Source organism: Barbus barbus (genome assembly GCF_936440315.1).
Source record: "Barbus barbus genome assembly, chromosome: 1".
Taxonomy (NCBI): domain Eukaryota; kingdom Metazoa; phylum Chordata; class Actinopteri; order Cypriniformes; family Cyprinidae; genus Barbus; species Barbus barbus.
Window position 1 is genome coordinate 46046900 of NC_136729.1, and position 17174 is coordinate 46064073.

At 37.6% G+C, this 17174-nt stretch overlaps 1 protein-coding gene across 1 annotated transcript in view; it reads left to right on the forward strand.

Annotated features, from left to right (window-relative positions):
- Positions 1–17174, forward strand: part of LOC306868823 (adhesion G protein-coupled receptor L3-like) — a gene marked incomplete at its 5' end in the record, with an annotated part of 222555 nt that overhangs the window by 183391 nt on the left and 21990 nt on the right. The window contains 2 exons of the mRNA XM_079415205.1: positions 1602–1668; positions 1890–1981. Of these exons, the coding sequence (XP_079271331.1) occupies positions 1602–1668; positions 1890–1981 (159 nt within the window). The remainder of the gene's footprint in view (positions 1–1601; positions 1669–1889; positions 1982–17174) is intronic.

Sequence of the window (17174 nt, forward strand, 5' to 3'; positions counted from 1 at the left end):
TTAGTTTAGTTGTAGTATTCACCGAAAAAAAAAAAAATTAACTTAGTATTATTGTCTTGTTTCTAGTCAAAATATCTAAAGTCAAAATTGCGTTGGTCGATATGTAAATGAGATGTTTCGTCTGTGTTCTTTCATTTGTGCATTGTTAGTAAATCACCCGCAGAAATTTCCCCTCTCATCAGTGCTGTTTTGGGATTGCGCTCTCGCTCTAATTTGCCCTGTTTAGTAAAACTGGCTCTTAGTCTTGTTTCCAGGAGGAAAACAAATAAATTAAGTGCATTTTGCTTAAAAAAATAAGTAAAATAATCTGCCAGTGGGGTAAGTCAAATACTCTTGTTTTTAGAATATTTTACTTACCTCAATGGCAGATAATTTTACTTGTTTAAGCAAAATGCAATTAATTTAGTTATTTTTCCTCTTGGAAACAAGACTTAATATCTTATGTCATTTTGTTTGTCTTGTAAATTGATCTTAATTTAAGAATTGTTTTGATTTTTGACTAGAAACTAGACAAAAATACTAAGTAAGATAAGCATTTTTATTTATTTATTTATTTGTATTTTTTTCTGTGTTTGGACTAAAATACCATTTAGTTTTAGTCACATTTCAGTCATGTGAATTGTTTAAGTCTTAGTTTAAATCTACAGTAGATTTAGTCAACTAAAATCTAACGGGTTTAATTAAAGTGTAATGCATTTCTTAAGCATTTCTCTAAAATTTCCAAACTCATCATATATTCCTGGAGAAAGCATCTGGTAATATTAATGATTTGAACAGGCAATAAAGACACATATTTAACTGCTTTGACACATAACATCTTTATCTCAAACTGAAATAAAACCACTTTTCATAAAGAAACAAGAACATGGTCCTCATTTGAAATAGGCTACAAATGCATTCTTTATAACAACTTGCATACAACATCTTTCATTCTTTAAAGCAGACCCATTTATTTATCTAAATTAAAATTAGATTAATCCTTATTAGTGCTACTAAAGTGATCCATTCAAGAGCAGTGAGTGATTTTCTCTTTCTTTTGTTGATTCGTTAACAACAAGGACACAGACAACAGAAACTAAATTAATCTGCTGTCCCTTTAAAACTGAATGCACACGGACTCAATATACTGCTACACATATCCAGCAGTTTACATTCACTGAAGACGTAATCTGGCAATCATACATGAATAATGTCCAATCGTCCTTCCCTAATATTTTCGTCTTGTTTTTATTAATTGACAAAGATGTCAATAGGATTTTGTCCTTGTTTTTGTCATTCAAAAGAGTTTTTATTTCGTTATCATGTTGTTTTCGTCTGTGAAAAAATGTTGTTGACGAAAATCATGGAAAATTAGTCATCAACGAAATTAACACTGGTCTTCTGCACAGTCCTGCTGAAATCTGTGTGTGTGTGTGTGATCGCAGGAGGAATGAAATTTAGTCTAATGTTGCGGAAATTAAATTCTGAATAATTGAAAGAACTCTCATGTATCAGCCAAAAGACACAAGAACCTTGGAGACAACCTGCAGTATTACTTCCTGTGTGTGTATGTGTGTGTTTAGATTTGATACTTGAGTGGTTTGTTTTTCTCTCATTTTCAGTTGCTGGTTGCGGTTGGATACTTATTTCATCTGGAGTTTTATAGGCCCTGCCACACTCATCATCATGGTAACCACCTCTGATACTCCCTATAACCTACATTAAAACACTCCTGGGGCCTGTTACAGGTTTATTTCAGTTAGTCTGATTTATTGTCAGTTGATTTGGTTCAAAATAAGTCAGAATAACTGAAATAAGCCTGGCTTGTTTGGTAAACTTGTTTTATGAAACAGCCCCTGGTCTCCTCAAGTATGAATCCTCAACTAATCATGTGCTTCTGTTCTTCCCAGCTGAATGTGATCTTCCTGGGAATTGCTCTCTACAAGATGTTCCACCACACTGCCATCCTGAAGCCAGACTCTGGTTGCCTTGATAACATCAAGTAAGCCTGACAGTGAGGGGTGGGGCCTGTGGTACGGGCTCTTTGGAGGGAGGAGCCTTTGATGGGTGGGGCCTGTGGTGGGTGGGGTCTGAGAGGTTGAGCTTGTGAAGGGGTGGAGTCAGTCCTAGGTGGGGTCTATGAAGTGTGGGGCTTCTGGTGGATGTGTTCTGTTAGGGTGGAGTCTTTGAGAGGTGTGGATTATGATAGGTGGAACAAGTGAGACTGGCTCTTTAGAGGGAGGAGCCTTTTTAGGATGAGGTTTGTAAGAGGTGGAGCTTGTGAAAGGATGGAGCCAGGAGTCCATAAAGGGTGGGCCATCTGGTGGATTTGTTCTGTTAGAGTGGAGTCTTTGGTGTGGTGCCTTTAAGAGGTAGGAGCTGTTGTATGTGAGGTGAATATATGAGGGATGGAGATTGTGGTGGATGGGGTCGTTGAGGGGTGGAAGGTGGGGTCTTGGGGAGGTGCCTTTGAAAGGTGGGGCCTATGGTAGGTGAAGTCTTTAGGTGTGTTCGACTTCATGCAGCACTGAACAGACCGATCGGCGGCTGACTTGAAGCAGTGCATGCCAGTTAGAAATTTTGTCCGACTTGAACCGGCACCGATGCCACGTCACTGTCACATTGGTCAAATTCACCACATGACAACAATGACGTGTGTTTCTAACAACTTCAATTCAAATACTGCTCACAAATCTGTTTTAAGAACAGTAAAAGCTTTTTTACTGTAGTCGCAATGTTATACTGAGTCACATTTAATAAAAAAAAAAAACACTGATAAAACCAAATATACCCCCACTTTATTGGTATTTATATGGTATATGTTTATGCTGCACTTTATTCTTGAACAGATGGCGCTATATTAAGCAGTATATAAAAAGTGTTTATGTTGCTCATGAAAACGGTTTCTGAAACGTCTGTGCATTTGCCAATATTGCATGTTATTCACTTCATCTGTGATAGAGTGTGCAAACACAGCAAGAGCATCACTACCGGGAGCAGAAAGTGTCTGACTTCTCGTCTCCGCTTTCAATTCCGCCCCGACTGCAAGTGGCTACTCTTGCCGATAGGTCTGCACAGTGCTGCATGAAGTCGAACACACCTATTGAGATGTGTGGTTGGAGAGTGGTGGGGCCTGTGTCATGGGCTCTTTGGAGGGAGGATCTGTGGGGGGTTGATTCTAATGGGTGTAGTCTGTGAAGGGTGAGGTCTGAGGGGTGTGGAGACTGTTGGACTGGGTCTTCTGTGGAGAAGCCTTTGATAGGTGGGGCCTGTGGTGGGTGGAGTCTGAGAGGTTGAGCTTGTGAAGAGGTGGAGCCAGTCATAGATGGGGCCTGTAAAGGGTGGGGCATTGTGTGGATGTGTTTTGTTAGGGTGGGGTTTTTGAGAGGCGAATATGAAAGGGTGGAGCCAGTAGTCTAATGGTGGGGCATCTGGTGGATGTCTTCTGTTAGGGTGGGGTTTTTGAGAGGTGATTATGAAAGGGTGGCGCCAGTAGTCTATAAAGGGTGGGTCATATGGTGGATTTGTTCTGTTAGGGTGGAGTCTTTGCTGAGGAGCCTTTAAGAGGTAGGACCTGTTGTGTGTGAGGTTAATTTGTATGAGGGATGGAGATTAAGGTGGGTAAGGTCGTGGAGGGATGAAAGGTGGGGTCTTGGGGAGGGTTATTTGGAAGGTAGAGCTTATGGTAGGTGGAATCTTTGAGAGGTGTGGTTGGTGAGGGGAGGGGCTTGTGGCATGGCTCGTTGGAGGGGGGATCTTATGATCTGTTGGGGGTGGATTCTTGTGGGTGTAGTCTCTGAAGTGTGGGGTCTGGGGGTGGAGTCTGTTGGACTGGGTTGTCTGTGGAGGAGTCTTTCATAGGTGGGGCCTGTGGTGGGTGGTGTCTGAGATGTTGAGTTTGTGAAGGGATGGGGCCAGTCGTAGATGGGGCCTATAAAGGGTGGGACATCTGGTGGATGTGTTCTGTTGCGGTGGGGTCTTTGAGAGGTGTGGATTATGAAAGATGGAGCAAGAAGGATTGGCTCTTTGGAGGGAGGAGCTTTTGAAGGAGCCAGTCATAAATGGAGGGGCATCTGGTGGATGTGTTCTGTTGCGGTGGGGTCTTTGAGAGGTGTGGATTATGAAAGATGGAGCAAGAAGGATTGGCTCTTTGGAGGGAGGAGCTTTCGAAGGAGCCAGTCATAAATGGAGGGGCATCTGGTGGATGTGTTCTGTTAGGGTAGAGTCTTTGAAAGGTAACACTTGTGATGGGTAGAGTTTTCAATTTATATATGAATTTATATGATGCATTGAGCTTAGGTGTACTCTGTGAGTTGTGGAGCCTTTGGGGAGGAGTCTTTAGGGAGGAGCCTTTAAAAGGTGGGGCGTGTGGTGGGTTAATCTATGAAAAGTGACTGTGTGAAGGGTGGAGTCAGCAGTAGGTGGAGTTATTGATGGGATGGGTTCTCTGGTGAGTGTGGTCTATGAGGGGTGGGGGCTTTGGGGAGGAGCCTCTAAAAGGTGGGTGGGGTTTTTGAGACATCTAAAACTGATTGTACTGTTCATCATTCCTTCAGTGATGGCTAATAAATAAAGGGGAGTTCCACATGCTTTGCTTTCGAAATGTATCAGGACTAGGCATTAGTGTTTACGCAACTACAAATGTAATGTGATGTCCAAATGTGGTTTTACGAAACATTTTAGACCACTTTTTCACCTATATTTCACTCAGATCAGTTGACTAGCTCAGTTTGTTCAAGTAACCTGACAAAACCAATGGCAGGTAATGGGACGGAAAAGTGGAAACCTGTTTGGAAACAGTCATTATGCAGCTCTCTTTTATGGCGCTAATTGCGCAGAAACGACACACTTCATGCTTATAAACAGAAGTGTAAACGGCCCATTGAACATCTACAGAGAAACTGGTATGGCTCATTTTTCATATTGCTGTTGTAGGTTGAGGTGAAAGTAAAACTGGCACAGTTATCCCACGGTGTGCGCGTGTGTCCGTCTGTGTATTCAGTGGGGAGGTTGTCATTACCTGAAGATCTGTGTTGTTTCACAGGAAAGAGCAGCAGACATTCTGCCCAAATTAACCTCCGCATGCACATGAATATTCATCACCGGAGCCACACAGCAGCCACTCAGGAGAGCAGAGCGCTGAAAGGATTATAAATATGCTAATTTATGGCTGTCCCCTCAGATCCAGCATAGAGAGCAGGACAGTGAGATGTTCATGTGTGTGCTTTTGTATGTGTGATGCATGCTAATCAGACGCTTTAAGCCAATGATCTTGTAGTATTACTGCTGTGGATGAGGTGAGATTTCACAGTGCGTCACCGCATGTTAAAGGGACAAACTAGACTGACATGTCCCTTCGCCCTGACATCTGATTGAAGTGAATACATCCTGATGCTGACACATGCATTCTGAAGGGTGTTCATGTGTTGAGCTCACTAGCGACCTTTGCAGTGGCCTTGGGATTCAATCTTTAATTGTCTCATTCTTTTTATCTACAGGCTTTTTAGAAACATATTCAAAGCTTTAAACCAAACCAGAAATGAATTGCATCATTGCAAACATTGATTTGAAGAAAATTTACCAAAAAGTCCAAGGTACAAAACTGTGTACTTAATGTATTTTAGAAGAGATTAAAAGTCAAAGAAAACAAAAAAAGCCATGAAATTATTAAAGTATAAAATATATGTGATGTTTGCTTCAAGATATTAAAATGCATACCCTTGTGAAAAATAAGTGTGCTTAATTGAGTATGCACTTGAATGTGCACTTGTTGTATCTTAAAGTATATTTAAAAAAAAAAACTGTATTTTCAGATAATATAATGTTAATGAAATAAACGGCATGTGAGTTAAAAAGAGACACTTTCATGATTTAACACACTTAAGTACACTTTTAAGTACACAGTTTAAAAGCTTTACTTTAGCATACATTTGAAATCTTTTTTTAAGCATCTTTTGTTGATGTGTTGACTAACACTAAAGCACACAATTATCATTTTAACTGGAGTGTGTTATTCAAGTTTATAATAAAAAAAAAAAACTAAATTTCAACTTTATCATTACAAATGTATAATTACAGATTTAAAAAATACATAACACACGTCTCAATAGAAATTACATTGAAGTTTATTTTAGTTGATCATAAATACTTGTCAGTACATTTTAACCATATTTCAAACATAATAGAATTATGAAATTATATATAAATATGTACTTAAGTCCTACTTAACTGGGCCAAAAACATTATAAATAATACATTTTCATTTAATTGCAGTTAATGTAATTAAGCGCCTAAAAACCTTGCAAATATGTTTGCAAATAAGTATATTCTTTTAAAGTGTATTATTTCCATAATAAGTCCCTTTTTAAAGTATGCTAAAGTGTCTTTTTCACAAGGGTATAAGCTGGTTATGTAGAGACTGATTCGATTACGTCCTTTGCAATGTTTTATGAGGCTGTTACTCTGCTGTCAAGATTCCCAGAGTGACAGCTTCTCTGATTGGTGGATCCTGCTTGAGGATTATGGGTAGTGTAGTGTGGAGTTCTTGAGAGGTTTATATGTTATTGCTGAATCAATTTCTCTGTGGAAGAAACAAATAGGACTTCTACTTCCAGAGCCCTGCTACTGCTGCGCTCTATTATGGAGAGTTTGTTAGAAATATTTCTTGATATTCATGTTGAAGGGGACCGTATAAAACCGAATGACAACAGCAGAGATGATGAGTTTGATTAATTCACAAGCGAGGGTCTTATTACAGCCACACATCTTCTCCCTCCATGGGGTCTGAGATTAAATGGGATAATTCTTGTAATCAGACGTTCTATTCATGCTAATAATGAGATAATGACAGTCTCTTGTTCGTAGTTTTCATACTCGGCTGTATTAGTTTGATCTGTAGACGTCTGATTGCTTGCTTTAATAAGAGACTAAACAGAAACACTAAACAGAAAATCTCATATCATGATATGAGTAATTCTGTATTCTATATAATGGAGTCTACTCAATTCTTTGGAAAGAGTCTATTTTGCTCACCAAGGCTACATTTATTTGATCAAAAGTACAATAAAAATTGTGTTTAAAAGCTGTTTTTTTTTTTGTGAATATCTGTTAAAATGTAATTGATTGCTGTGATCAAAGCTGTATTTTCAGCATCATTACTCCAGTCTTCAGTGTCACATGATCCTTCAGAAATCATTCTCATATGATGCTAAAGAAACATTTCTCATTATTATCAATGTTGAAAACAGTTGTGCTGCCCAATATATTTGTTGAAACCATGACACATTTTATTTTTTAAAAGAACAGCATTTATTTCAAATAGAAAGCTTTTGTAACATTATACATGTCTTTGCTGTCACTTTCAATCAATTTAATGCATCCTTGTTGAATAAAATTGTTAATTTATTTTAAAAAACATCCCATCTAAGAGGGTGTTGACATGTCAAATGATTGACAGGTGGCAGCTGCTATTTATAATTAAGTGGGCGGGGCACTGTTCCTCAAGGGACATTTTATTGGCCAAACATTTAGCCACGCCCCTCTTCAGATGCTGACGCTGTCTATAATTCTGGCCCACTTTCCCAGATGAGGCAGACTGTAAATTATAAAAGTCTATATTTGCTGTTTTGTCCACGTTTGAAGTGCACTAGCAGAGCTCTGGACCTGCGACCGCTGGACTCACACACACACACACATACACACACACAGACATAAATGAAGGCATATATCTGGATTTGTTGTGTGACAGAAGTGAGGTGTGGAGGTCGTGACCTCTGTGAGCGGAGCAGGCCGGCCATTGGTTGGTTTGCGGTTAATAACTCAACCTTCCAAATAGCCTTATAAATCACATCACATGCTTTTAAATCTTTTTTTTTTTTAAGACACGACTGTTATAAATCATACAACAGACAACAGCAGCAGCACCGATGTTCACAAACCTGAACAAACACATGACTCTGTGGTGAACGTAAATTAAAGGGATGGTTCACACAAAAATGAAAATGTGGGCTTCATTTAGTCATCCGTGTGTGGCTCCAAACCTGTAAGCCGTATCTACAAAATATCTACAAAGATGGATGTTTTTGCCCAAACAATGAAAGCCAATGGGTTGCAGAGCAATACTGGATTCTGATTACTTTTACTATATGGACACAATTAATTGAGACGGTTTTCAAAAGTATCATCTTTTGTGTTTCACATTAAAGAAAGTCAAACAGTATTGGAATAAAATGAGGGTTTATAAAATTATATTGTTTTCATTTTTGACTGCTATCTCTTTTAATAGAAATACATTAGTAATAGCACCTCAAATCTAAAGCTGCGGAGCTCAAGCTCAGCTGAATGTTTCACCGCTCCTCCAGTATTAATGTATTAAGACTGTTTACAGCAAATTTTAATGTGATTATCTGATCAGAATCATTTATAATATTTATTTTAAGCGCTCATGTTGTACAAAATGTGAAGCCAATTTATCCTCTCATTTCTTATGAATATTCATAAAATTGTTTTGCATCCAACAAGAGCTGAATAAACATTAAAAAAACCATGAGATTAATTACTTTTCATTTCTAAAGTATTTCATTAACTGAATCCCCTGGAAAATACATTATTGCACGGGTATCTACTACAGGTATTAATAGAGGTATCATTTTTCCATGAAAAAACCCCAGAAAATCATGCTTGTCATCATATTTCAAGGTCTTCTGAATTTTTTGAGTGTTGTGTAACGGCCGTTGTCATTGCTTATTTTTAAGTTTCATTTCATTTTATTGTTGTTACACATTTCAAAGGAGTTATTTTGTGTGTCTGTTTTATTCTTTAGTTTCTCTGTTCTTGTTTTCTGCTGATGTTTGTCCAGCTATCGCTCTTATGACGGCTGTGTCGTAGTGGAATGGCACTGGTAAGATCAGCCTGTTTCTCCACCTGTCATCTGTCCTTCTGGAGCTCCTAAACCTGCCTACCTCCTCCTGTGCTTGACGCGTGTGTGTGTGTGTGTGTGTGCGTGTGTGTGTGTGTGTGTGTGTGTGTGTGTGTGTGTGTGCGTGCGTGCGTGTGTGTGTGTGTGTGTGTGCGTGTGCGTGCGTGCGTGCGTGCGTGTGTGTGTGTGTGTGTGTGTGTGCGTGTGTGTGCGTGCGTGTGCGTGTGTGTGTGTGTGTGTGTGTGTGTGTGCACATACCTGTGTACATATGAGTGTGTGTGTGTGTTCGTAATTCACACTCATCTATCTCTTCTTTTACAGATTGTTTTACCCATGATCTTATGATTTACTACATTTTTCTTTTGCCAGTTTTTGCAGTTAGATTTTTCAGATACATTTCCAACATGGAATTAAGTCAAATCCACTAACAGACTTAGTTTGTAACTGCAATCTCTTTTCTTCAGCACAATGTTAACCACAACAAGTTCAACAATACAAACTCTTTTAAATATCCGATATAACTGAACATTAATTGATATCAGGTTTTTGCCTTCACTCAAAAATGCATTAAACAACACTTACTTGCAGAGTGCTGAAAACTAAAACTCCACCCATGCAGTTTCAGTTAATGCAAATAAAATGATGTATGTCTCAACATAAATTAATTTAAAATGAATAGTTTTGCATACAGTAGTTAGCTGGCTGAACACAATGACATTAAGATGTGATAAAATGCTGAGCGATTGTGTTGCGTTAGTGAGTAAATTGACTTTTTTTCCCTCCAGTGTACGATCTAAAAACTTAAAATATTTAGTACATTTTAAAGCAATCAATGAAGTGTACCTTAAGAACTAAGTAAATGTAAGTAAAAATAACTCCTTGATCTGAATAGCTACATATGGTAACATGATGAATAAAACAAATATTTGAGTAAGCCCATTTAAAAACTATTGTTTATGAGTAATGTGAACTTTCACTAAAATAGCAGCTTTTAGCTAGCATAATTTGACTATCATAAAAGCATTTATTGATATGGAATGAGTAAAAATTATACTTCTATTAAGCATAATTTCTCAATTCTCAAATAATTTTTATTTAATTTAACAAAAGAATTATCTTAAGTATTATTTAAAAAATATTAGTTTTTGTGTAAAAAAAAAAAGAACAAAACAAATACGCTAAAAATAGCAACTAACTATCATCTGGAAGTATAGTGTAAATACATGTGGAAAATATAGCTGCAAGTTCAAGCGTTTTCTGAACTTTCAGAGTCACGTTTCGGAGCATGGAAATGTCGGCACAATAACAGTGTGTGATACTCTTGGATGTGTTTTAAAGATTATATGCCGCGAACTTTAAATATTTCACATACTTTTGAAAATCCAGCATTTATTTGATCCTGATAAGCGTTTGTCGTCACAGTTGTAAACACGACAGCTTTCTTCTTTCGTGAGGGGGTTTGGCGCCACGGCATCTTTGTTTCCAGGTGAAACGTTAAAGAACGCGACACACACGTCTCCCGGAAATCCTGTATAATTCAACCAATCCGACGATGACTTCGACACTCCTGAAGTGTTTCAAGATAAGTGTGCCATATACATCTGGGCCCGTATTCACAAAACATTTGATCTTACCACTAAGAGTTCTCCTAAATAGCAGTAAAAGTTTTTAGCTAAGAGTTTTCCCTTAAAACCTATTCACAAAGCTGCTGAGACAAACTTTTACTAAAGCCCGGCTCACACTGTGCGATTTTGGCCACGATTTGTTCGTCTGAGACAAATTTTGAAAATCCTAACATCCTAAAAGATTCCTATAATCCTAGGCTAAAATCGGTTGTCTAGATCGCTGGTTTGACATGTTCACCGACAGCCGATTAATGGCCGTTGCAATCAATTTTTTTCCTCCGATTAAATTCTAGCAGTGTCAGAAGATTTCAGACACTTTCCTCAAGTTTCCTGCAGTGTGACATCTCCTACGACGACCGTCAAACCAAGAACCAATAGGAGCACTGAACTTGATGACGCAATTAGCGCGACAACTTCAAACCCTTCATTATTTGTAAAAAACAATATATGTACAAAGTAAAGTTTACTTAAAGTTTATTTATTAAGGGGCAGGATGTTTAAACTCGAATAACAAAATTACCTCAAGTTCGCTCTGTAGAACTGGAAGTCCATAAAGTCCTCTTTTGCCCAGCCATGACTTGCTCCACACACGTCTTTTTCGTTTTTTTTTTTTTTTTTTTAACATCAAGGCATGTAATTAATAAAACTAACGCTACACGTTGCTGTTGTTTGCTAGCTACCATTATAGCGAGAGAACGCGGGTCACGTATTGATGACGTAAAACTCCGGACAAGTCTTCTTGAGTACGTCCGTTTTTGTCGCGTCTTGACTGTCGTACCGTCTGACATTAAGACAACTGAGCTCCTACAGTCTGACATGGGGATCATGTTCGTACAGTGTGACAAGCAGCAATCGCAAAAGATTATTAAAAATCGCACAGTGTGAGCCTGGCTTAAGGAATAGAGAGAAGTCTTAAGCTAAGAGTAAGAACGGGGTTGACCTCGTTGCTATGGATCATGTCAGCATGCTTATTAACTATGCACACAGTGATTGGCTGATAGGGGAGGGGAGGAGGGGTCTCTGTCAAAGATTTATTCATAGAAATATTGTAGAGCACAATATTATGTTGCCATATCCAAATAAAGGTTTAAAAAATAATGTGAATTGCCACATTCAAATAAAGATTTTAACATGCAGGCGAAGTGTCACTAATTAAACAAGTACATGTTCAGCTAAATGTCAGCCTCTTGCATGTATGCTTCTTGTAGCGGATGAATATAAACCGCGTTTTAATTAACAGAGTAGAATAATCATGGCTGATAGTAAGACATGCAAACGTAAAAGAAAACCAAACAGCTGTTACTACTTGCCCAACTGGTTAATGAAAAGTATATAATCAAAGGACAATTTGGAGTAGGGATAACCTGCAAACCTTAAAGGTGATACCATTTTAAAGGCTGTTTATCGTCAAATGTTTCTAAATTGTTTATATTCCGAGGCAGATTGCCGGCAACAGCCATTTTAGGATAGTTGTGAGTTGGTCTTAGTGACTTAGGAGTCCTCTTCACTACTCCTAACGTTTCACAGATTTAGGGCCCAGTTTTAATGTTAAAACGGTTTGTGAAATACTCTTAGAGCAAAAATGTAGTAGTCCTAAATTTAGGATTGACACGCCCACTATTTTTTAAGATTTTCTCCTAAATTGGCAAGTTAGGAGCTACTTTTAGCCTTAAGATGGTTTAATTAAAGCAACCCAGCATGTTAGGTCACAGATTTAACCCAAATGGCTGGGTTAAAATAACCCAATGCTGGGTTTGTCCATATTTTGTCCAAAATAACCCACATTGGGTTGTTTTAACCCAGTGCATAATCATCATTTTGCATGTGTTTGACTCTGATTGATGTGGGCGTTCTGCGTTTGATCTGTGTGTCATTCCTTTTATTCATTAATCTGTGACTCAATTAAACCCACTCAGAGTGTTTCTCGAGAGTTCTGCACATGTCTTCATCGCTCAATACCTCGAAGACATTATTCACATCTCCATCAAGACTTTCTGCCTCCAACTAACTCAATTATGGCTGCCATTGGGATGCAGATTCGCTCTTGAGACGGAGGGAGACGATATGAAAAATTGCTGCTAATTCACTTAAACGCATTAAAAGCACTCTCTTTATCATAATTCCCGTTCATTTGAACCCAGTGATCAGATACCTGAGGGAGGAGAGGCTCTTGTGTTTGTTAAACTCCCAGCAGGACATCGTTAACGCAACGAGTCGCTCGTTCAATTAAACAGATGCACCGGGGGTTTTTCAGCACGAGTGTGTTTTAGAGACGGTGAAGCAAGGTGTGAATGACTTACATCTGCATACTGTAGCTTCAGGAGATCCAGGTTTCTGGAGACCGGATCGGTGTGAGAAATACGGGATATTATTCCCTTGAGACAAGAGCGAGAAATGGAGATTTAACGCTGGTGAAGAGATTTAGACAAGAGCGTGAGCTAATTACGAGTTTTGTAACGTGCGATTGGTTTGGCGCTTTCCACAAATTCATTACCCTGTCACATGACTTTATAAAGCGTTAGACCATCTGTCCAGGATGTTAAATAGAATTGATGCAAATTCTACCACTTCTTGCATTATTAAATAATGCATTATTAAATTCTTGCATTATCTGTGGCAATTAGCCGCCTGTAAATCCAAGGTTTGATCAAACAGATGCAGAGAATTGAGTTATAAAGTGAGCATCAGTTTGGCGGATGAACCCAAAAATAGGTTGTAAATTAACATTTATTTATAAGTTCAATAAATGGACATGCATTAATAAGTTGAATAAATAATAATTAAATTATACACTCTTTTTTAAAATGCTTATTAATAAATGTTCACCTTTTGATTTTTGCTGATGCCTCTAGTAATTCTGTATCTTATTTTTAATTTACAACCTATTTTGGGTTTATTTTAAGGCAGCCATATAGTAATTTTTTAGCAACAGTTAAATAAAGCTACCCAGAAGGTTGAGTTAAAGATTTAAGAACACAATCGCAGGGCTTTGTCCATATTTCACCCAGCGCTGGGTTGTATTTAACCCAGCATTTTTTAGATTGTATATAAACACACGTCACTGTAACTTTAGAAATGATCTGAAAAAAGCTATTTGAGTTTATAATGTTTATATTTATTGTTCTTGTTGAGACACATAAAACACATCCATTACTGTTTTCATGAGTCCAGTTACTCACTTTGTAAACCCGCTGATGAAAAGTGCTGTGTTCCTGCACTGCCCTTTAAAATACAAATTTGCTCTTGATCTTCACATAAATATCCCACAGAAACGCCATGATCATGTTTTCCAGTCTCTCTCATTTACTGAGTCAAAGGTAGTTAAATAGTAACATTAATATATGTTTATGCATGTACGTATAAGAGCCCTGCTTATATAAGGGTGTTTTTCTTCTGAAGGTTAAGCACCGTGTTTCGCTTACCGTTAGTTGGAAAAGAAAATAATTGCTTCGTTTTGAAGAGCTTCTGGCTCTGTTTTATATCCTGTTTGTGAAAAATGCTCATTATAATCCATTTTATATGCATTCTGAATGTATTATTATAATTCACCTTGATCAGCTGTATGTTCTCACACAAAGTTACATGCAAATAATAGTCAAGGTGATTGTTAATGGTTATATAAAGTTAGTCATGTACTTTACAGTATAATACGTCACAACACAGTCTGTTGCATCATCATGTGTTTTAATGTGATTTACTCATTAAAGCTATAACTATGACTATGTAGATATTATTAATGTTTCATAACTGTATTCTTTACTATTATAGTTTTTATTAAAATGTTTAATTGCCTTTTATTTTAATTTTTTCATTTCACAAAAGCAATTTCATGTACTTTTGTCATTTATTATTATTATTATTATTTATTTTTGAAAATTACTTTTAATATAACTATTTTCGCTTCAATTTATTAATATTAATAGTAATAATAAATTATGTCCTTTTGCTGCCAGGGTAAAACTTCTCATTTTCCTTGTTTTTTTTAAGGTTTAACTGTTAATCTAACATTTATATTTTATTTCAGCTTTAATTACAATTACCAAAAACAATTTTTGAATAGTTTTAGTTAACAATAACAACGTGGAGATTTTTTAAACTTCATTATAAAGTTCATTCACTATGCACAGGGCAGGCATCAGGTATTATCAGTGTGAGTGAGTGTTGATGGGCCGATCGTGTCCGTTAATACCCCTGTCATTAAGATAGACGCAGCAAAATTATGTTTAATAGTCTCCACTTTCATTCCATCAATCATTGATTTTGTTGTGCACCTGCTGCAAACCCAAACTCAGTGTGTGTGTGTGGTAATTACCCCCGACACCTGTGTGTCTCCGCAACAGCCCCTGTGTGTGTGTGTGTGTGTGTGTGTGTGTGTTTGTCAGTTTGTCAGCAGTTGATCTTGTTTATGTCTTGCGGTTGGTTCTGTCTTGTCTTTCTACAGAAATTATTGCTCATGTTAGAGCTGGACCATACAATGAATATGAATAATTTTGCTTGTGATTTAAATTGGACAATATCTTGATGTTAATGCTGTTTTTATTTGGCCATAAATAGGATTGCTGCAGTATCGGTTTTACACGTTGTGCTTTGTTTTATAGAATTAAAAACTACTTGGTTCAGTTGAACCACAGACGCTACAAGAAGAGAGGACTGACAAGACAATTTGGTGTCAAAACAAAAAAACAAAAGCACCTTTTTGACAATATTTAAAATGTTTAGATTTTTTTTTCATTAAAATAATAATGAACCACAAGCTAATCATTTTTAAAGTCGTCGTGACGTATTGTCAAGTATGGTGACCCATACTCGAAATTGGTGCTCTGCGTTTAACCCATCCAAGTGCACACACACAGCAGTGAGTAGTGAACAAATGCACACACACACACACACACACACCGTGAACACACACCCGGAGCAGTGGGCAGCCATGCTGCGGCGCCCGGGGAGCAATTGTGGGTTCGGTGCCTTGCTCAAGGGCACCTCAGTCGTGGTATTGAGGGTGGAGAGAGCGCTGGACATTCACTCCCCCCACCTACAATCCCTGCCGGCCGGGGACTCGAACCCGCAACCTTTCGATTACGAGTCCGACTCTCTAACCATTAGGCCACGACTTCCCTTAAAGTAAGGGGAAATCCACATATCTTTCATATATTTGTGTTATACATTATAATATGGGTATATTTGGAGCCCCACACATGAAATACGGGGAATATATATATCGTTGGCAGGAATTAAACGGACAGTTCACCCAGAAATACATTGTTCGTAAATTACTCAGCCTCATGTCGTTCTAAACCTGTATAAATGTATTTCTTCTTTTGAGAACAAAATAAGATATTTTGAAGAATGTTGGTGACCAGAGAGTTGACGGTAGCCATTGACTTTGATAGTATGGGGAAAATACTATGAAAGTCAATGGGTACCATCGACTGTGTTTGGTTAACCACATTCTTCAGAATATATTTTTTTCATTTTTAGGTGAACTGTAAGAATTAATTCCTTCATTTTATTAAATTGTGGCTATGTTGTAGTAATTAATTAAATCAAAATGAGGCAGTGAATTAGTACAACATGGTCACTATTTCATAAAACAAAGGAAATCATTAGAATTTGTGGCCACACTAAAGTATTTTTGTCCACTTCACATGCTGCTCCATACATCACCCGTTATAAGCAAGTTTGTCATTGCATTTTTTATTGTTGTTTTTATTTAGAATAATAATAATTAGTTTGTTCAAAGAATAAGAAAAAACTAAAGATCAAAGTAAGCATCCAAATATGTTTTTAATAGTGTCTCTGTTTAAAATTCAGTACAAAAACGTTGGTAAAGTCGGTAAGTTTCTGTAACTCAGTTCCAGTAGTTCTGTTTTCATATGTTCAATTGTTTTAGTAGACATATGTCATGATGCCCAGCCCTGATCAAACCCCATCTGCCTCATTTCCCTTCACATTCTGCTCTCAAGTGTCCATTTATTTATTCTAACTTTCTGTTGCTTTTCTTTTTTCCACTTTTCATTCTTCAGTTATGAGGATTATGATCCAGAGTTTAAGTAAGCAGATCCGTCTTTCCTTCCCTCCAGCTCATATTCCTCTCTCCGCTCTGCTTCATAACAGCAAATAAACCCTCTTCACTCGCTTCCTGTTTTCACTTTCTCCTTCATGGCACAATATGAAGTGCTGCCAATCACTCACACAACCCGTGTGTGTGTGTGTGTGTGTGTGTGTGTGTGTGTGTGTGTGTGTCTCATTCTCTGCTTATCATCTTCTCAGTGCCCTTAAAGTTTCCCTCTTTACTGTGCAGCTCGTCCTGATGTGTGTCTCAAAACGTTTTATGACTCCAAATGGAAGCATTGAGAACCAGGACAAGGTCTTTTTGACTTTCAGTTCCATTTGAAGATGTGATGGGAGAAAAGACTCCCTTCATAATGCTTTTGAGTGTTTATTAAGTGAACAATTCCTTAAATTGTGAGGTTTTCTGAGCAATCAGACTTAAGATTTTGTTGGACAGTAAAATAGGGAAAATACATCATATACATATATATTTTAAAAGATACCTTTTTCATATCTATAACCCCCCCAAAAAAACATGATAAATGCCTTAGAAACCATTTTAAACCATTCAAACATTGAACGAAATGGTTAAGTGAATGATT